We start from the raw sequence: 21,908 nt of genomic DNA on the forward strand, positions 1-21,908 counted from the left end.
TTTCCTCATCTATAAAATGAGCTGGAGAAGGAAATGGCGAACCACTCCAATGTCTTTGCCAAGAAAACCCCAAAGGTGTCTCGAAGAGTGAGACGCGACTGAACAACAACAAAATTCCACGGTATCGTTTGGTAGGAGTGTGTGTGTGTGTGTGTGTGTGTGTGTGTGTGTGTGTGTGTGTGTGTGTGTGCGCTCGCGCGTATTTGTCTAATGATTCTTCCTCAGACAGCTGTGTGACCCCGAGTAAGTCATTTAACTTTTCTTAGCCTCAGTTTTCTCACCTGTAAAACAAGGGGCAATAATATCTTTAGGATATACTTCACAGTGTAGTTGACAGGTTCAAACGAACTAGTGCATGGAAAACACTTTGCAAATCCTCACTAGCTATATAAATGCCAGCTGCTGTTATTCTGATGATGCCCAGAAAGAGAGTCCGGTGGCCTAGGAGCTTAGGATGGAAGGGGGAGAGGCCAGGTAAGTCAGAGAGAGCCAGCAGGGGCCCTGCGACAGGCGACCTGGTACCGTATGCAAATCCGCAGGTAGGTGGGGGCAGTCGAGCTACTTCCCGAGCTGCTGCTGGGGAATAAAACGCCAGGCGGTCGGGGTGGGGCCGGCGGGAGCAGCTGGAGCCGCAACCGCCTGGGAGCCGGGACTCTCGCGCACCCGGGAGTGATCTGGGCAAAGAGGGTAGCACCTGCCCTCCAGCTACCCCGGCAACCAGTTGCGAGAAGCAGCCCAACACACTCCACTCCCAGCCCAAGCAGTGCCTGAACCGACTCCCCGAAGGGCCGAAGGTGCCCTCACCCCAAGGCTGCCCAGGCGGATCGAACGCATCGTCCCGAACCGGAGCTCGCGTCTGCTTCCCGCCTCCAGTCTCTCTGCCCCCGGTCCTTCCCACGCACCCTGGCATGCGAGCCCCCTTCATTCTACGCCAGGTAAGTGCCGGGAGAAAATTGGGAAAGTGTTGCCGAGAGAGGGTGGGTGAAGAAGGGAGCCAGCGAGTCGGGAGAGCCCAGACCATTCGCTATCTGGAAACAGGTAGAAGGAGGAAAGGAAACTTCCACCTGCATTTATATTCGCTTCAGTTTTACTCTGGGTACTCGCTCGCCGTCATTTCTGAATGGGAAGTCCAGAATTCAGGTAGCTCACATCTCTACAGCTTTTTCAGGTGTAGCAGTCCCTTCCCTCACTACATTCCTGTGAGGCACTAAGAGCAGGCAGTATTATCCGTTTTTGACCGGCTGGGAAATTTAAGTTCAGGGGTGAAGGTCACAAGGCTGGTAAGGATCAGAGTTCAAACTGGAACCCCGTCTACGAACCAAGACCACTACATCTCCCTGCCTCTCGAAGGAAACTATGAGGCAGCTGACAATCTTTTGAGTTGTCACATCAACATTAGGCAATTCGGGTTGCAGGGGCACCTCTTCAGTCCCCTGAGAATAGGAGCAATCCATCCCCAGATTCTTTGCAATGAAGATGTGAAAAGGGAATTGGGGTTAGCCGATTAAAAATTGCCTCAAAGCATTAGATATCAGTTTCTTTTAGTAAAATTCAGGGTGTTTGGTGTTTTTTTAATCCACGGAGCAGAGCCCTCTTTAACTCTCATCTTGGTCATCTAAAAACAGGAGGTACTAGAGAGGAAGGAAAGCCAGATAAACACCTAGAGGGAGGAGAGACAATGGGAAGAAGTAATGTGTGTGGGTGTATTTGTGTTCGAATGAGCAGAACTAATAGGTTTTAGTGGTAAGAACACTTGGGCAGAAATTCCTAGGTACCAGGGGTTAGAAGCCGGGCTGGCTATAAGCTACTTCTCTAAAGGAAGACATTCGAGGTCCTCTGTACACCAGATGTTAAGGGTTTTTCTGAAGAGACTAGCAAAGGCATGTTCAATTATGTAGGTCTGTAGTTATTACTGATGTTAGAACTGCAAGGATGTAAAATCATGTATTCCACTCCTTTAACTTCAGAAACCAGGAGACTGAACCACAGAGGGAAAATGACTTGTTCAAAGTAAAAACAAAAACAAAACAAAACAAAAAACTCAATTACTAAATGTTAGAGCCAGAATTCAAACCCAGGCTTTTTGACTCCAAATCTAATACTAAACCGCTAAGGTTTTTCTTTCCAAAAGGAGGGAAATCTCATCTCTATTACTCCCCTTCTCCCCTCGCCTCCCCGCTCAAAAGGTGGATATCATGTTAAAGGAACATCAAGTTCTCCAGCTAGGCCTCCTGATTATTACATGTTTTTATGAGGTCATATGGGCATTTGTCACTGGAATGGGGTGGAGGGAAAGGAAATGGAAAACCTCCTTCCACTCTTCCACCTCCACCACCACCTATACCTCCTCCTCCCCAGGAACCAGTTGGAACAACCCCAAGAAAGAAGGTACTTCCAAGGCCTTTCACACTCAGGAGGCCAAGCTTCTGACTAGTCCAGGGCTCATAGCCCTTAGGACTAGGTGCTTCTCATCTTTAAGACTGCTTTAGGACTGTGGAATTTAAAGTGGAAAGGAGGCACAAAATTTTAGAGGTGAAAGGGACCTCAGTGCCATCTAATTCAATCCATACCAAAGAGCAGTATCTACTACAGCATTCCTGAGAAGAGGTCATCTAGCTTGAAGACCTTTCAGAACCAGTTATCTCTTGAGACAGCTGATTATGCTCTTGAGCAGTTTTAATTTTTCCTTATTGCAAGCCTAAATTTGCCTCTTTACAACTTACCTTGTTCCTGGTTCTGCCCTCTGGGGCCAAACAGAACAAGTTTAATACACTTTTCTCATCAATCAGTAAATCAACTAATAAATATTTATTAAGTACCTGCAGTGTGCCAGGCACTGTGCTAAAGGTTTCAATTATTTGTTCTCTTGTCCTCCTGAGTCCAATCCTCTGAGCTAAATTTCCCCATTTCCTTCAATCAATAACCATATGACTTTAAATTCATGGCCTTTCACCATCCTGGTTGTCCTCCTTTGGACTCTTTCCAGTTTATCAAAGTTTATGCTAAACTATAGTCAAACTCCATCATTTTACAGTAGTGGTACCTGAGGCCCGGAGAGAAAGTGACTTGCCTGAAGTCATGGCAATGATTCTAACCTTGGCTGACTCCAAAGATTTGAATCCAAATCCAATCTAAGGCTACTTCTCCATGCACTACACCGTATCTACCTGTGACAGGTCTAATCCCTATCCTCAATCCTATAGAACTGGTACTAGGAAGAAGAAAAAGCAGGTAGGAAGGCCCTTACACTTTTTTCTTTCATGTGTTGGTTTTCTTTTTTGTATGTTTGCTCAGTAACCTTGACTAAAAGAGAAGACTTCAAACATGTCATCAGAATTTTGGTTAATTTCTGCACCTGGAGATAAGGAGAATTTGCAGGCTCTGGAACGGATGAACACAGTAACCTCGAAGTCTAATCTGTCCCACAACACCAAATTTGCCATTCCTGACTTCAAGGTAAAGTCCTAGAAATTAGAAGATCTGGGGAGGGTTGGGAGAGAGGAAAGAAAAAAGCAATAATTACAGAGAGGGAGGGGAAAGGCTGCTCCTCATTTTAGCATCCTGGAAGAAGAGAGTTAATTTGATTTTGTGGAAAGAGTACTGTATTATAGTGTAAGCATCTGAGTTATGGTTTAGGCAAGTCACTTAACATAACTGCCTCGGTTTCCTCATCTGTAAAATGAAAGGGTTAGACTAGATGACTTTATGGTCCCTTCCCGCTCTAAACCTATGGTCCTATAAAAAGTGAGATGGTACTGTGAAGGCCATCTATTACGGATGGTCCTTTGGAAAAATGGAAGATAGAAATGGCCATCAAGAGCAAATGGCCATAGGATTCTAGATCTTGAGCTAGAATGGATCTCAGAGGCCACGGACTAACTTCCTCATTTTTGTAGGTGAGTAAACAGAGGCCCAATGAGTTTAAATGAAAGGGTTACACAGGTAGTATGCATCAGAGGTATGATTTGAACTCAGAATCAGCAAATTTTCTCCTGTATCACATATGCCAACAGTGGATGGTAGAAAAGTCTGATTTTACAGTACTTGGAAGATGAGGAGGAATCAGTCTTCGGATTCATTGTGGTATCATCGGAAGGGATGGATGACAGAAGGATCAGAGAGACTTTCTGCAGAATAGCTAACAAACTTTTGGATAAGGAGAGAGCACTATCTCCCAGTTGTGGGTGGGTTCCATTAAAGGTAGAACTAGCTACCTCCATCTTTGTTTCAAAACACTTGTTTCTTCCCTGTTGAAAGTCATCTAGGAAAGTCTGCTGATTGGCTGTCAGAGTTAAACTCCTGGTTTGATCTTAAATTCCCATTCTAATTCCGTCTGGTAAGGACTAATAATATGCTATAGTTTGGAATTTGCCTTGTTTGTCTCCAGCCTTAAGTATACTTTTGACCCACTTTAGGGAAGGTATGAAGGGAAAGAAAGTCAGTGTTCATGCCCAAGATCACTTTTTGGTTCCCATATGCCTTGGCATTGTTCCCATACCCTTTATTCAATATGAAAAGGAAAACATTCTTGAATTCACAATGCTTAGTTGCATAAGCCTTTTTTTTTTTGAGACCAGGTCTCTCCCTAGCACACCCAGGTTCTAAGTACAGAAGCTACTCATAGGCCCAAAGCTCTGAAGCTTTGACCTGTACTGTTTCTGACCTGGCCTCAGTAGGCAGCTTGGGGCCCTTGTGCCCTTGGGAATCACCATAATGGTGTCTGACTTAGCAGAGACCCTGGATGGCTTTAGCCCTATCCTAGCTCAGAACTCCAGAGCTCAAGTGATTCACCAGCCTCAGCCTCTCAAGTAGTACGAAGTGTGTGTCACCCTGGCCTGGCAGAAATAATTTTACAAAATCAATTAATTCCCCTACCTCCTTGACTAACTTCTTACATCAACTAGGTGCATACTTCCCTTCCCAAGATGAAAGTGAAAATGGAGAGACTGGAGTTGCTTTCAGTGGGAAATAAACAAAAACTCCCATTTATGTAGTGCTGTTAAGGTTTACAAAGCCTAAGCCAATAGAGTAGCCCTTAATGTCTTCATTATATTGAAGAAACTGAGGCTTAGGAAGGTACTGGCTTGCCTAGTGTTACATAACTAATGAATATCAAAGCCTGGACTTGAACCCAGTTCCTTCCAAACTGGAAGTACAGCACCCTTGCCACTATATCACATTGCCAAAGTAAATCTTAAGGAGATTAATATATATTAGCAAAATGGTTTTATTTTGAAAGTAGGTCTATTTGTATGTCATTCTGCCTTAGAAGGCAGACTACTGGGGACAGGATATCCACATTTAATATGATTATGCTCCTTACCTCATAGGATTTTGTTGTCAGAAAGTGTTCTACAAACCTTTAAAAAAAACCATAGAAAAGAGAACTATGGATGCTTAAGAAGTAGTAAATGGACATCTGGAATCAGTCAAGCAAACATTAATTAAATGCCTAACAGGCTAGGCACTATGAAATATAAAGAGAAAAGGAAGACAGTTCTTTGCTTAATCAATCAATAAACATTAAGCACTTGCTATGTGAGCTTACGTGTACATACATATATGTGTATGTAAATTACATACAAAATGAGTATAGTGTAGTTTTGAGAAGCAGGCCACTAGCAGGTGGGGAAAGAGGAAAGACTTGTAGAAGTAATGATCCAGATGTTTAAAATAATGATGTATACACCCACTGCTCTTAGATCAGGGGTTCTTCAATTTTTTATTTGTATATCATAGATCCCTTTGGTAGTCTAGTGAAGCTTATGGGTGCCTTGGAATACAGTTTTACTGCATAAAATAAAATATATAGAATTATAAAGGAGACTTAATTATATTGAACTACTTTTTTATTTACATTTTACAGTAGAGGGGAAAAGGGGGGAGGAGGGAAAGAAGAATCTTACTCTCATCAGATTTGGCTTAAGGAGGGAATAACACTTAAAAGGGTATGGAAATCTATTTTGCCCTACAGGGTAGGGGGTAATGTTGTCAAATACTAACTATAATTCCTTCCATCCTACCCTGCTCTCCTGTTTATTCTATTCTCTCCTTTGACCCTGTCCCTCCTCAAAAGTATTTGCTTCTGATTACCCCCTACTGACTCCTCCTCATTTATTGAAAAAGTTCCAGGACCCTAGATTAAGCACCCTTGTTTCAACTTCTGCCAGAGCTCAAGCTTTCTTTATTTCAAAAATAGAGATAAGCACAGGAAATCCCTTCATGTACTATTAGTCTCATTTTATAGATGAAGAAATCGAGGCTCAGAGAAGAACATAGATTTAAGACCTTGGAGGTCCATAGTCCAATGTTCCTCCATTTTGTAGACTTGGACACTGGGAGCCAGAGATACTAAGTGATTTACCTGAGGTCACACAAGTAGAAGAAGCCCTGAATTTAAGCCCTTGATTCTGGGTTGTCTTTTTAAATAGAAATAGTAAACATTCATGTGCTGGGGGATTGGGAGGGAGGACCCTTGGGGAAGAGAAGCCACAGTACATCATTTTATCAGAGATAATTGGGCATTGTTGTGCATACTCTTATTCCTTCTTTAATCCCTTTGGTGAGCTGAAGGAATGTTTGTAAACTTTCAGAATATCTAAGAATATGGCTGTTTCCGGGATGACCCTAAAGAAGCCCCACCCAAGCCAGATCCTTTGTCTGTAGCAGCCAAGAAAATTCAAGAAGGTGCTAGTTGAAATCACTTGAAATAGAAATGCTTTTTAAAATTTAAGTTCTTAATTTGATTGTTAATTTAATAAACAATAAGTGTCTACTGTGTGTAAAGGACTATGCTAGTTTCTGATTGTATAAAGACAAAAATAGAAATAGTCCCTGAAAGGAGCTGACATTTTACTAAGTTTTCAAGTTTGCTTCCACAGGTATCTCTTGCTGAAATCAAACTGCAAAATTGCTATTTTCTATTCTGTGAAGAAAATGAGAAATAGGACCTACCACAAGATAACATGCAGTCTTTCCTATGGGAAAAAAATATGACAGTGGGGAGAATCTAAAGTCCCAAGTTTCTATCATTAAAGATTTCTAACCAAGTTTCTAGACTCTGGATTAATTTATCTAACAATGAATGGCTCTCTCAAGTAGGCTACCATAGAATTTCCCACTAGAAGCTGTTAAAAAAAATCACAAAGCATCTTTCCCATAAATCTTTTGTACATTTAATTTATTTATACTTTTTACAGGTGGGGACCTTGGATTCTCTTGTTGGTCTCTCAGATGAGTTGGGGAAACTTGATAGCTTCGCTGAAAGGTAAAATAGTTCTTATTTACTACATACAAGTGAGAATCTGACATTGTTTTTAAAGGACACAGTGTTTTTGTATTAACTGAACCCATACCTGTCTAAACCTGGTGGTAGTAAACCAGCATAGTGGACAGAGGAGACAACAGTTCTCTAAGGGCTGCAGGGTCATCCTGGTGACTCACTTGCTTAGATAATGTGTTCCTAAAGAAGACCATAATTTTCAAGGCAATTATTCTGAAATAAAAGTAGGACTCTTAGCATTAAGCTCTAGGAATCAAGAAGTTTTCTTTCCTTCTAGAAATAGCCCTGAGCATTGTTTAGAGCTGTAGTTTTCCTACTTTTTGAGGTTGCGAAACCCCCTGTATTTCTTTTAGGACACAATTCTGACTATGAAATGCTGTGTGGAGTATCAGTCTAAGAGGGAGGACAGTGGATATGAGCTTTGAAATGTGAAGATATTGGGGGTCCAGGGAACATAGTTGAAAAATAATTGGTATTTATGGTTGCTGTTATATGATAGGCATTGGGAAATCTCTCTACCTCCCTACCAATTGCCTAATAGTATTGTTATTTGTAAAAATGGTAGTAAGTAATATGTACCTGTTTGTTGGATGTGGGATACTATATAGTAGCCCTAATCTTGAGGGAGTTTAAGATTTGTGAAACCTGGAAAAAATTGGAAGGCACTTGTTAATTGTTTATTGAATGAATGATTGAATGAATAAATGTTTTGCATTTTGCTTACCTGTAAAATTGGGTGATTCTACTTAGCTTTTGGTCTGGTTAGTGAGGTATTGTGAGGGTGAGATGATAAGATCTGGGTACTTGCTTTGGGAAATTCTAAGGGGAAAATGATCGGCATTTTCCATAATTTGGGGAGGGGCAGAATGATAGCCTAGAACAATTCATAGGATTTAAAGCCAGAATTAAACTCAATTAAGCAAACATTAAGTACATTTTATGTTTGAGTCACTGTGCTAGGTGCTGGGGATAGGGCTATGATGTCATTAGTATGGAGAGATTCTGGTGAGGAAACTCCACCTATCAATTCAGGTTGACACCTTCTCTGCAACTTGGAGTCATCTAGAACACTGAGAGGTTGAGTCACTTGCCCAGTCACACAACTAGTATATATGAGACCCAGGTCTTCCTGGTTTAGAAGCTGGTTCCTGATCCACTATGTCACACTGCTGGGGATGCAGAGACAAAAATGAAAGTCTCTGCTCTGGAAGACCTATTTGTGGGTGAATGGGACCATAGAAATGATCTAATATAGCCAACTCATTTTACAGATGAGAAGATCATGCATAGTAAATGCTTAATAAATGTTATTCATTCATTCATTGGACCAGTCATCTATCCATTTATTCATTTAAAGTAAGAGAACTGAGATTCAAACTGAAGTCGTTTGATGTTGTCTCTGTGTTCTTTTTTTTTTAACTATATTACACTGCCTAATAATTGATAGGTATTAATGTTACCTTAAGATGTTCTAATAATTAGGTACTGCTGTAACAATTGGCTATAATTCTTTTTTTTAAATAATTTTTTAAAGTAATTTATTTATTTTTAGTTTTCAACATTCACTTCCACAAGATTTTGAGTTTCAAATTTTCTCATCTCTCCCCTCTCCCCACCCAAGACATCCTGCATTTTGAATACCCCTTGAATACTTCCCTCAATCTGCTCTCCCTTCTATCACCCCTCCGTCTTTTCTTATCCCCTTCCCTGTCTTCTCTTATCCCCTTCCCTGTCTTCTCTTATCCCCTTCCCCTTCTATTTTCCTGTAGGGCAAGATAGATTTCTACCCCATTGCCTGTATATCTTATTTCCCAGTTGCATGTAAAAACAATTTTTAACATTCATTTTTAAAACTTTGAGTTCTAAACTCTCTCTTTTCCTCCCTCCCCACCCACTCTTATTGAAAAGGCAAGCAATTCAATATAGGTTATATATGTATAGTCATGCAAAATACTTCCATAATAGTAATGTTGTGAAATACTAATTCCTTCCATCCTACCCTGCTCTCCTGTTTATTCTATTCTCTCCTTTGACCCTGTCCCTCCTCAAAAGTGTTTGCTTCTGATTACCCCCTCCCCCAATCTGCCCTCCCTTCTATCATTCTCCCCCCCCTCCTCTTTCCCCCTATTTTCCTGTAGGGCAAAATAGATTTCCATACCCATTTGAGTGTGTATGTTATTCCCTCCTTAAGCCAAATCCGATGAGAGTAAGAGTCATTCTTTCTCTCTCACCTTCCCCCTCTTCCCCTCTACTGTAAAAGCTTTTTCTTGACTCATTTATGTGAGATAATTTACTCCATTCTATCTTTTCCTTTCTCTTTCTCCCCGTACAATTCTCTCTCACCTCTTAATTTTGTTTTTTACATGTAATCCCTTCATATTCAACTCACCCTGTACCGTCTCTCTCTCTCTCTCTGTCTCTCTGTATGTGTGTGTGTGTGTGTGTGTATGTAACAATTGGCTACAATTCTGAGTAGTATGTTCAATGTACCAATGAAGTGTTTTGCTGTCTCCATCCTACTGTAAAGTTTCTTCTGTGTATGGGTTTGCCATCTAGCTTGCTTGTGGTGCTATGCAAACATATTAATAAAACCTACCTAGATAGAGGTATGTGAGCATGTGTATGTGTATATACTGTATAATATAATTAGAATCACAGATTAAGAGCTTGAAGGAGCTATAGAGATCTGGCTAATTAATCTTCTTGATTTTAAAGTAAGAAAATTGGGACCCTGTGAGGTAGGTGGCTTGCAAGGTCACACACTGAATTACTGACAGCAGAGTGGGACTAGATGACAGAGTCTGGTAGAAGATTCTAGTTCACCAAAAAGAAGCAGCCTTCATCTATAATGTAGTGGAAGGAACACTGGACTTAGGGAGTCAGGACACTTGGATTTTGATTCTTGCTCTGCCCCCACCCTCTCCAACAAACTGTGATCTCAGAAATTGAAAAGAGAAGACAGCATGGCATAGAGGATAAAATGTGGAACATGGAATCAAGAAGAACTGGGTTCAAATCATCACTTATATACTAACTAGCCATGGGCAGTCACTCTATTTTTCTCAGTCTCAGTTTCCCCATTTGTAAAATGAATATAATACCTACTTCAGAACTTTTCTCTCAGGTTTGTGGTGAGGATCGTATGAGATAATATGCTTAAAACATTATACATATGTCACTAATTATTATTATCTCTAAGGTCCTTTTGAGTTTTAGAGTTGTGTGATTGCTCTTTCCATCATACCTTACATTCAGGGTCAAAAAAATTCATGGAAAGAAAATATATAAAAATAAGTGTAATTGGCATGTTAATTATCTGGCTACATAAAGTAGCAGCTAGAACTGACTTTATGTGGCAGTCAGTATAAATCATTACTGATTTATGGAAGCAGTGAGATCCAAAAGAAAATAAAGTATCTGACATGTCTTAATTTTCAATATGAATTGTTGTTTGCCCTTCATTCCTGAAGGAGATGTTATGACTTGCAAGTGAATTGGGTTTAAGTCAGGAAGTCAAGCAGGGCTGTGCAAAGTCACTGGCCTTACTCTCTCCACCAGAGCCATCTGGGTCCAGTGACAAGATATTCACCAGGACGACTGGAGATGGCCTTGATGCAGTGGGAGGCCTTGGACTTTTTAAGCTAAGGTATTTCCCAGGTCTCAGTTTGTCTGAAGCAATGACCATCCAGTGATTAAGGCTAGGTGAAAATGAGGCAAAGAATGGCCTCTTTTATCTGGTCAAAAAAAAAAAAATCAGTCTGGGAGGGGAAGACCCTCAGGGTTTCTGGCCAAAACAGAAACAAGTAGTAGATACTGTGTCAACCATAATCGAAGAAGAAAATTAAGATTTGAGTTGGAAAGAGCCCTAAAGATCACCTAGGCCAACAGCAGCCCCCCTCTCCCACCCATACCCCCACCCCCATCCTCCTCACCCCTAACTATTACAGGTGAGAAAGCCGGCCCAGATTTGTTAAATAACTTTCTAAAGTAATATAGCTAGTAAGCAGTAGCAGGATTCAAACCCAGGTCTCCAGTCTATAAATCTGGCACTCTTTCCCTTGGACATCATTGCTTCCAGAAGATAGACATGATCTGTTTTGACTACTACAAAGAGTTAGTTCAAGCTCAACAGTAGTATAGCCAAAGGGTGGTTAACCTGCCAGCCACCCCTGCCCTCACAGTGGGAACAAATAATGTATAGGATGCTTATAAGGAATAGAGTATTGAAAGAAACTGCCCATACCCAGCTTTAGTTCTTTGAAAAGGACTACTGGATTCTCTGAAAAGTGCTTTAGTGTTATTAGATAAATAAATGCTAGCTGTTCTTGTAACCTAGGCAGCACAAACCTGTCAGCACCGCCTCTGGTCAGGAGAGTAGAGAAGGTACAAGAGTTTTCAGGGTGTATTGTTTCCATATCCTTTTATTATTTATTTACTCGGCTAGACAGAGTGTTTTTCCATGTTGCTGTAAGGCAACTTTTGGCTCTCAGAGGTTTTCATCTATTTTTGATTTATTCCCTAGCAGTTCTGTTGGGGGATCTGTTAATTATTTTTGTTCCAATGCATTGACATCTGAGGAATCAATACTTTAGTCTTAGAAAGCAGCACTTTCCTCCCTTTCCTGAGTATTTGAGCCCTTTAAATGATCTTAATCAGGTTAACAATTGCTGGTGGAAACATCACATGTCCCGAGAGCTTTCTTAGGACGTAACTCGAATTAATGAAGGAGAACAAAGCATGGACAATGAACACAAACATTATTTACCTAGGATCTAGTTAAGCCCACATTCACAGCTACTCATTTATAAACTAATAAAATCCACCAGCAAGAAGACAGATAGGATTTGAAGACTTTAGAATTTAACCCCCTCATTTTATAGGAGAAGAAACTAAAGTCCTAAAATTTAGCTAAGTGGAAGTGACCCGTCCAGCACGGCGTGGACATGTAGTCATATGCTCAATCATCCGTGAATGGATTATTCGTGACTGAAAAAAACTTAGAGGTAGGAATTTAGAGATTCATCTAGTCTAGCCCCTTTATTATATAATTGAGGAAACTGAGGCCCAAAAAGAGGAAGTGATTTTCCAACGTTACATAGCTTAAAATTGGCAAATGTTGGGACTCTAACACCTTTTGGTTCCTTATCTAAAATTATTTCCCTTCTTCTATTTCTTATTTGGGTTCCAGGCTGCTGGTAAAGCTGAGCCGAGTCTGAGTGTGAGATTGCAGATACAGTGCATGGGGTACTTTGGCATTTAAAACCCTTTACAACCTAGCTCCATCCTATTTCCCAGGCCTCTTATACATTAGTCCTCTCCACATGCTTTATTATCTAGCCAAACTGACCTTCTTGCTGTTCCTTATGTGCAACGTTCCATTTCCCTCTCCACACTTTTGCAAAGACTCCCCCAAGTAAGTGCCTCCATTGTCATCACCTCTGCCTCTTTATTGTTATTCAGTCATGTTCAACTCTTTGTGACTCCATAGACCATAGCACATCAATATTATCCAGGGGGTTTTCTTGGCAAAGATTCTGGAGTGGTTTGCCATTTCCTTCTCCAGTGGCAGAGGTTAAGTGACTTGACCAGGGTCACTCGGCTAGTAATTGTCTGAGGCCAGATTTGAACTTGACTCTTCTTGACTCCAGGCCCAGTGCTCTATCCACTAAGTTATCTAGCTGCTTCCAGTATCTCTGGGTGTACGCTATGGGAGATATGAACTGGATCTGTGATTTCACTGGTATAGAGAAGTTCTACAAGGGGAAACTTCCTCTGTCAATGCAAGTCTGTATTATCTCTGCAACTTCTCCTAGAGATTTGTCCTAGGGAGTTGCTTAGAGCTCTGGGAGGCTGCTTGATTTGCCCAGGGTTGCACAGCCAGGATGTCCCAGGTGGACTTGAACTACCTACCTTAGAGGTGAGTTTTCTATCTACTATGCTATGCTGTTATCTCTCTTATTAGGCAGATAAGGTTCAAGTATAAGAATATACAAAAAGTAAATTTAAGGAAATTTTGGAGCTGGGAGGAATGGGAAGGATCTCATGTAGGATATGTAGTACTTGAGATGAGCTTTGAAAGAAGAGAGAGTCTAAGAAGTAGAGAAGGGAAGAGGGCATTCCAGATGTGGGGATGGGATGGAAACTTGAAATGGAATGTTGTGTGTGAACACCTGCAGGTAGACCAGTTTCAGGTTGCATTGTAAACTGTATGCAAGGGAGTCAAGCATAACGTACTTGCAAAGGTTTGCTGAAGAGCTGGATTGTGAAGGAGTTTAAATTGTCAAACCAAGTCTTCAAACCTTAGCCCAAATGCTGCCTTGTACAGGAGTTTGTGTTTTGGTTTTGAGGCAGGACAGTGACATGGTTAGAGCTGAGTTTTAGAAGTTTTTACTTTGGTAGCTGTGTAAAGGATGGTTTGGAGAAGGAAGAGATAAACAGTGAAGTGAGAAAGGTGTTGAGCAATGAATCAAGAAAGTAGAAAAGATAAAGCATAATCCCCAGGGAACAGTATTGTAGTGGTATATGTGTATTGTGTACAGGTGTATTGTGGGAGAATTTGAGACTTCTGTTTAATACAACAAATATTTATTATTTGAATTATGATAAGAAGAAAAGCCACATGGTCCCTTCCCTCAAAGGGTTACAATATGAGGAGGAATAATGGCAAAAGAGAATTTCAGAGGGTAGGAATCCCGTATGTTTTTCATTGCATGTTTCTTGTGCTTAAAGAAGCTCTAAATGGTCTGGGTTGAATTTAACAGTAGCAAAAGTTCTTTAATTTAGGATAAAGATTTTAAAACTAGAAAGTACTTTTGAGATCAATCTTGTTTAACCACCACATTTTACCAGTGAAATTTAGATTCTGTCAGAGGGCCACACATGAAGACCTAGAGGACCACATGTGGCCTCGAAGCCAAAAGTTTCCCACCCCTGGTCTATAATATATCTTATGTCATTCTTGCATTCCCAGTGCTTTGTACATTGTAGGAGTCAGTCAATAAACATTTTTTCCCTTTTTTCTTTTTTAAAATTCATTTTTAACTTAAATATAAAAAAGCAAAAAAACTAACACTTCCATGTACACAGCACAACATAAAAAGATTTAATATAAAACCATGAGTTTCTATTTTATACTATTTACTTTTTTTTGAAAACTGTGTAATAAATACTAGATATCATTTTCAAAGCTACCCTGCTTTTATGTACTTCCTTTTAAGTTTTCTTTTGTTGTCTGCTGTGTACTTTTTTTCTCCCTCCATCCCCACCCTACCCTAGAGAAGGCTACCATTAGACACAAAAATGTGTGTGTGTATGTGTGTGTGTGTGTGTGTGTGTGTGTGTGTGTGTGTGTGTGTATAAAACCATACTATACATAGTTCTTTTCATCAGTTTTTTCTCTGGATGTGGATAGCACCTTCATAGGTCCTTATAGCTGATTTGAATATTTATGGAACAATATCGCTATTACTGTGTACTACGTTCTCTTGGTTTTGCTCATTTTGCTCTTCATTATTTCATATAAATCCATGTTTTTCTAAAATCAACCAGCTCATCATTTTTTGTAGCACAATAATATTCTTTCACAATCATATACCACAATTTGTTTAGCCATTCCCCAGTTGATGGGCATCCCCTCAATTTTCAGTTCTTTTTCTACCACGAAGAGAACTGCTATAAATATTTTAGAACATATAAGTTCTTTTACTTTTTCCCTAATCATCTTGGGAAACAGACCTAATAGTGGTATAGCTAGGTCAAAGTGTATACACAGTTTTATAACTCTTTAGGGCTAATTCTAGATTGCTTTCCAAAATGGTTGGATCAGTTCACAGTTCCACCAACAGCAAATTAGAGCCCCATTTTTTCCACATCCTCTCCAATATTTGTCACTTTCCCCTTCTATCATTTTAGCCAATCTGATAGGTGTAAAATGATATCTCAACATTGTTTTAATTTACATTTCTCTAATGAATAGGGGATTTAGAGCACTTTTATATGACTATATATAGTTTTAAGTTCTTCATCAAAAAACTGTCCTATCATACATATCCTTTGACCATTCATCAATTGAGGAATGACTCATATTCTTAAAACTTGACTAAGTTCTTTATTTTATATAGTTGATATATGAGACCTTTATCTGAGAAACTATAAAATTTTTTTCCAATTTTAAAGTTTTTATACAATAATATGTGGTCAATTTTTGTAAAGGTACCATGTGCCACTGAGAAAAAAAAAAGTATATTTGTTTCCATTCTCCTTCACTTCTCTCCATATACATATACATATATATATATACACACACATATATATATATATACATATATATATACATATATATATATATATATAATCACAATATCATATCTAGCTTATCTAAGATTCTATCCACCTCCTTAACTTCTTTCTTGTTTATATTTTGGTTAGATTTATCTAGTTCTGAGAAGGGAAGGTTAAAGTCCCACACTATTGTAGTGTTGTTATCTGTTTTCACCTGTAATTCATTTAACTTTTCCTTTCAAAATTTAGATGCTGTAGCATTTGGTGCATGTAGGTTTATTACTTCATTTTTCTATGGTACATAGAAAATATAGTCTCACTGTTTATCTCTTTTAATTAAATCTATTTTAGCTTTAACTTTGAGATCATGATTGCTACCCCTGCTTTTTTTTTACCTCAGCTGAAGCATAATAAATTCTATTCCAGCCCTTTATTTTAACTCTGTATAACTTTCATTTTTAAAAGTGTTTCTTATAAACAACATATTGTAGGATTCTGATTTTTAATCCATTATGCTATCCATTTCCATTTTATGGATGAGTTCATCCCATTCACATTCAAAGTTATCATTACTAGTTGTGTGTTTTTTCTCCATCCTATTTTTCCTCCCTATTACCATGGTCACCTTCTCTTTTTATCCTATCCTCACACATCTGATTCACTTCTAACTGCTACCTCCCTAGTTCTTAATTTTAAAGAATCCCTTCTTTAAAAAAAAAAAAGAATCCCTTCCTTATCCTGTCCCCTTCCCTCCTATTTTTAAAAATAAATTTAGAAGATTTTCAAACCTTTCTAGATGTATGTTATTTCCTCTTACACCCAGTTCAACCAGCACCCAGCAGTACCAACCCTCTACTCCCACCTGCTTCCACTCACCCCTTGTTTGAATGAGATAATTGCTCCATTTTATTTCTCCCTACCCAGTTTTATTTTTTTAGAATCATTCCTTTATATCCAACTCAATCCAATGCTCTTTCAAAACTATCCAAGTAATGATAACATTCTTAAAAGTACAGATGACTTTTTCCCTTATAGGAAGTAAACAGTCTAATCTTCTTGAGTCCCCTATACAGGAATTAGTTTTCATTGTTTACATTACATTTCTTCTAGATCCTGGGCAGCTAAGTGGTGCAGTGGATAGAGCACTGTTCCTGAAGTCAGGAGGACCTGAGTTCAAATCTGGCCTCAGACCAAACACTTGACACTTACTAGCTTTGTGCTCCTGGGCAAGTCACTTAACCCCAATTGCCTAAAAAAACAAAAACAAAACAAAAAAACCCAACATTTCTCCTAGATCTTGAGTGTCAAATTTTCCATTGAGTTCTGGTCTTTTTGTCACAAATACCTGAAAGTCTTTCAATTCATTAAATGTACTCCCCCCCCCGATTTTTCATTCAGCTTTGCTTGGGTAAATTATTCTTGGTCTCAAACCCAGCTTCTTTGCTCTTTGAAATGTTCCAAGCCTTTCAGTCTTTTAATGTAGAAGCTTCTAGATCTTGTGTTATTCTGATTATAGCTCCACAATATTTAAATTTTTTTTCACTTGTTGTATGTAGTTTTTTCTTCTTAACATGGTTAGCTTTGAAACTTGGCTATGATTTTCCTATGAGTTTTCATCTTGGGACCTGTTTTAGGTAGCGATGGATGGATTTTTCCCATTTCTGTTTTGTTCTCTTTTTCTAGAACTTCAAGGCAATTTTCCAAATTTTAACTCATTATCTTTCCACCTGAAGTCACCCACATACTGAACTTCACTACTTTGTGGTTGAGTTGTTTCAGTTGTGTCTGATTCTTTGTGACCCCATTTGGGGTTTTCTTGCTAGAGATACTGGAGTGGTTTGCCATTTCCTGTTGCGGTTCATTTTACAGATGAAGAAACTGAGGCAAACAGGGTTAAGTGACTTGACCAAGGTCACACACCTAGTAAAGTGTCTGAGGCCAGATTTGAACTCTTGAAGATGAGTCTTCCTGATTCCAAGGAGTCAGGAAGATGAGTCTTCCTGATTCCTGATTCCGCTGTACCACCTAGCTGCATTCACTGCTACTGCCTGAGATATAACCATTCTCCTCCTAGTCGTGTAGATTTGTAACCTTGGTATCATCCTTGACTCCTTACTTGTCCTTACCCCATATGTCCAATCATTTGCCAAATCTTATCATTTTCATCTGTGCAACATCTCTTGTAAAGGTCGCCTTCTTTCTACTCACACAGCCATCTCCATAGTTCTGGCTCTTATCACTTCTGATCGTGTATGATCCTTCACACAGTTGTCAGAGTAATTGATTATCTTAAAGTCTAGATCTGGCCAGATAGTCACACACTTCCCCCAGCACTCCCCAATTCCAGTGGTTCTCTTCTGCCTCTAGGATCAAATACAAATTCTTGTGTTTGATATTTAAAGCTCTTTACAACCTGGTCCCTTCCTGTCTTTCCAGTTTTTTTCCACATTACTTTCTTCCTTCTACCTACTCTGTGGTCTACCTACTCTGTGGTCTACTATTTAATATATTGCAGTATTTTTTTTTGTGAGGCAATTGGGGTTAAGTGACTTGCCCAGGGTCACACAGCTAGTGAGTATCATGTACCTGAGGTCAGGTCTCCTGACTCCAGGGCCAGTGCTCTCTATCCACTGCGCCACCTAGCTACCCCTGCAATAGTCTTGCTATAGACTCTTCAAAGGAGTCCTGCCAATGAATGCCCGATTGGGCTTTGTGATCCTGCTTGCTGGGCAACTTAGCCAAACATCCAAGTCTGTAACTATTTTTAAGTACCATTGTTGCTGTCATGATGTCAGGGAAAGAACACTGCACTGGGAAGGAGTTAGGAGATCAAGGCTTTGATGCTTAACCAACTATGTGACCTTAGGCAAGTTATGTAACTTCCAGGAAACCTCTGTTTCTTCATCTGTAAGATGGGGATAATACTTGGACTACCGGCTTCACAAAGTTGTTGTGAGGAAAGTATTTTGTAGTCCTTGAAGAACTCACCCCCCTCCTTTCCCTGTACTAGACACAAGTTCCTCCATTTGGCAGTCAGTCAACTAGCATTTTTTGTTGTTGTTGTTGAGTTATTTTCAGTTATGTTTGACTCTTTGTGATCCCATGTGGTGTTTTCTTGGCAAGGATGCTGTAGTGGTTTATTCTTTCCTTCTCCAGCTCATTTTACAGATGAGGAAACTGAGGTGCAAACAGGGTGAAATGACTTGCCCAAGGTGACAGCTAGTAAGTGTCTGAGGCTGGATTTGAACTTAGATCCTCCTGACTCCCACCTTGGCCCTCTATTCACTATGCCATCCTAGCTGCCCCTGGGTAAGTTTTAGAAACAGCCAAAAGTTATTCAGAATTCAATTTGGCAAATAAAGGGGTGACTGAGTTAGGTCATACCATATGGTATAGTGGAAAGAACCTTAGATTCATAGGGAAGCTTGAGTTTGAGGCCTCAATCAGCTTCTTCTGATCTTTGTAACTTTGAGTAATTACTCTAAACCTCAGTTTACCCCTTTGTAAAAATAGTAGGTTGGAATAGATGATTTAACTGCTCTTGAATAAAAACATATAGTTTTGGAAGAGACAGCATTTTCCAACCTCTTCATTTTACAGAGGAAGAAACTGAGGCCAGAGAGGGTGGCTTGCCCACAGTCACAGGGCTAGTAACTAGCAGAGCCTGAATTTGAGATAAGAAATTAGAAATATGCTTTTTTTAAAAGGTTGTACATAATGGAGATTCATGGTTTCATAATCAGACCTCTTTTTCTGTTACTTATACAGGGAAATGTTCATGTTTGTTGATATTAGTAAAGTTAATAACAGTAAAAAAACTAAAAATGTTTTGAACCCAGATATTTTCATTCTAGGGTTTTCCATTACAGTCTTTAAAAAAAAAAGTTCAGCCTCCTTCCTTTGTAGTCAGTCACACCTTCCTATTCCTGCTGCTTTGCTCCAGGGTAGGTTGGTTCCATTGTTCCTATTGGCTGAAGAGGAAACAGTAAAACAAAGAAGCTGGGTGACTTGCCCAGGGGTTCACTGAGTCATCTGATGGGCCTGAATCAGAACAGACTCCCCTGTTTGGCACTTTTTATACCTCTGGGCCAAACTATCTCACTTCAGACTTCACTATAATGAAGAGGAAGGAATGTCAGACCTTTAGTTTTTGAAATACCCAGGCCATCCTTCATGTCTTGCTTTTTTAGCTCACTTGGGAATCCATCCAGCAAAGGCAGCCCTTGTATTGTCGTATAGTTTGTTTGAGGCTTGCTGTCTTTCTGCTATAGGTGTAAAGAACCTAGCTGTAAACAGAGCAACCACTGGCAAAAGAAATGCTCAAATCAGTCAGTTAATCCACAAGGATTTATTGAGGCTTGCCATGTGCCAGGCTTCAAAAAAGGAGCTGGGGTAGCTCTACAAGTATAAAAGAGAGAACACTTCTTGCCCTCCAGTGACAAACCCACTAAATAAAACACGACTGTACATAAAGCTATAAATTCAAAATGATTTATAATTTGTTTTTGAAAAAGTATGTGTTAACTTTTAAAAACTGTATTCATTGCTTTTGTTTACTTGATCGTCATTTCTGAATATCTCACATCCCAATCCTCCCCCAACCATTGCTTCTAACCAAGAAAAACAATTAAGCAAAACCAGCAAACACAATGACTTTCTGACATGGCATATTACAATATCCACCTGTAATCAGTCTTGCCTCTATACTAAGATGACGGAGGTGTGTTTAGTCATCTGTTCTTTAGTACCAAGATTGGGCATGACAATTAAGCTGAATTCTGTTGTGTGTCATTGTATGTACTGTTCTCCCGGCTTTCCCTGCTTCATTTTCCATCAGTCATACAAGTCATAACCATTGAGTTCTTTTCCAATTATGAGATTAAGTTTGTGACTTTGTTCCAGAACAGAAATAGTCCCTTCTGAGAACATTAACTCTTGCTATTTCTTGGGCTTTCTGACTTTGAGTATGAATTAGGAAGGGAGTGGTCTCAAATGATCCCTTTTGGGGACCCCTTAGGGGAGTTTTAAGTGTCCTCTATGACACCTTCTGTTGTATTCTGCCATGCCTTGTGGTACCTCGGCCAGGAAATTCTCTATTTGGATGGGAATTGAAGCACTAAACCCTTTTCTCTACCGATTCTCATTTGTTATTATTTCTTTGAATCTCTGCTTGTCCTGTTCCCTAGAGGCTCTTAATATTCCTAATGTGATAATGGGGACTAGCCCCGGTCAGTCTTTTGCATTTTTTTTTTTTTTGCTTTTTGGTGAGGCAGTCGGGGTCACAGAGCTAGTAAGTGTCAAGTAATACCTTTGCATTTTTAACTGAAACCTTCTGGTGTCCTTTAACCCCAAAGAATGATCTCCTTGGCAAGGACTGTTGGCTTCAGAAGCTCTTAGGGAAATGTTTTGGGAGGGGCAGCTAGGTGGCACAGTGGGTAGAACACTGGCCCTGAAGTCAGGAGAAACTGAGTTCAAATCCGGCCTCAGACCAAACGCTTGACACTTAACTAGCTGTGTGACCCTGGGCAAGTCACTTAACCCCTATTGCCTAGAAAAAAAAAGAAAAAAAAGAAATGTTTTGGGGAAGTACAAGAAGGAAGGCCTTGTAGCAAACCTCAGAGGTGAATGCCTGCTCCATGCTTCTGCTTCAACCTAATTATTATCTCTGTGCTGGTCCAGTCTTATATCTCCAACTGCCTATTGAATATCTCAAACTCGATGTCCAGTAGACATCTTAAACTCAACAAGTTTCAAAAGAACTCCTTATCTTTTCCCCTAATCCCTCCCCTTTTCTCTAACTTCTTAATGTTGAGGCCTCTTTTCTCTGTATGTTAAGTGCTTGTTGCTTGCTGCCTGGCTAATGAAACTCCGTAATGGTTCATAGGCTTTAGAATTGGAAGGGACTTTAGAGAGAGAAACATCTAATCCAAACCTTTCATTTTACAGATGAGAGGTTTGTGGCCCAGAGAGAGCAAGGGAATTTCCTAGGTCACACAATATAAGTATGACAGTCAGGACAGGAACTCAGGTCTTCTGACTCCAGGACTTCTTCTGCAATGGCACATTGCTTTGTATGCTACTTTATGACTGCTTTAGAGGAACCTAACGTATTTGGCTTTCGCCTGTATTCACTCTTTCATTTCCAGATGTTATAACTCATTTCTGTAGTGTTTTAAGGTTTACAAAGCACTGAAGTAGGGTATGAGAAGTCAACATCTGATTAAGAAGATGTCAGTAGAGAAGAGCAGTTTGGCACAATGGAAAGAGTGCTGGATTTGGAAATAGAGGATCTGAGTTCTAGAGGTGGGAAAAGGAAGAAAAGAAGGAAGGAAGGAAAAAAGGAAAA

The 21,908-nt window shown here is 39.7% G+C and overlaps 1 protein-coding gene across 1 annotated transcript in view; it reads left to right on the top strand.

Annotated features, from left to right (window-relative positions):
* The first annotated feature begins 573 nt into the window (after window positions 1–573).
* ATP6V1C2 (ATPase H+ transporting V1 subunit C2) overlaps window positions 574–21,908 on the top strand; it is a 67,276-nt gene continuing 45,941 nt past the window's right edge. The window contains 3 exon segments of the mRNA XM_020992633.2: window positions 574–935; window positions 3,295–3,456; window positions 7,200–7,267. Coding sequence (XP_020848292.1) covers window positions 3,325–3,456; window positions 7,200–7,267 — 200 coding nt within the window. The 5' untranslated portion in view covers window positions 574–935; window positions 3,295–3,324.

Source organism: Phascolarctos cinereus, unplaced genomic scaffold (assembly GCF_003287225.1).
Source record: "Phascolarctos cinereus isolate Bilbo 61053 unplaced genomic scaffold, phaCin_HiC Scaffold_2;HRSCAF=192, whole genome shotgun sequence".
NCBI lineage: Eukaryota > Metazoa > Chordata > Mammalia > Diprotodontia > Phascolarctidae > Phascolarctos > Phascolarctos cinereus.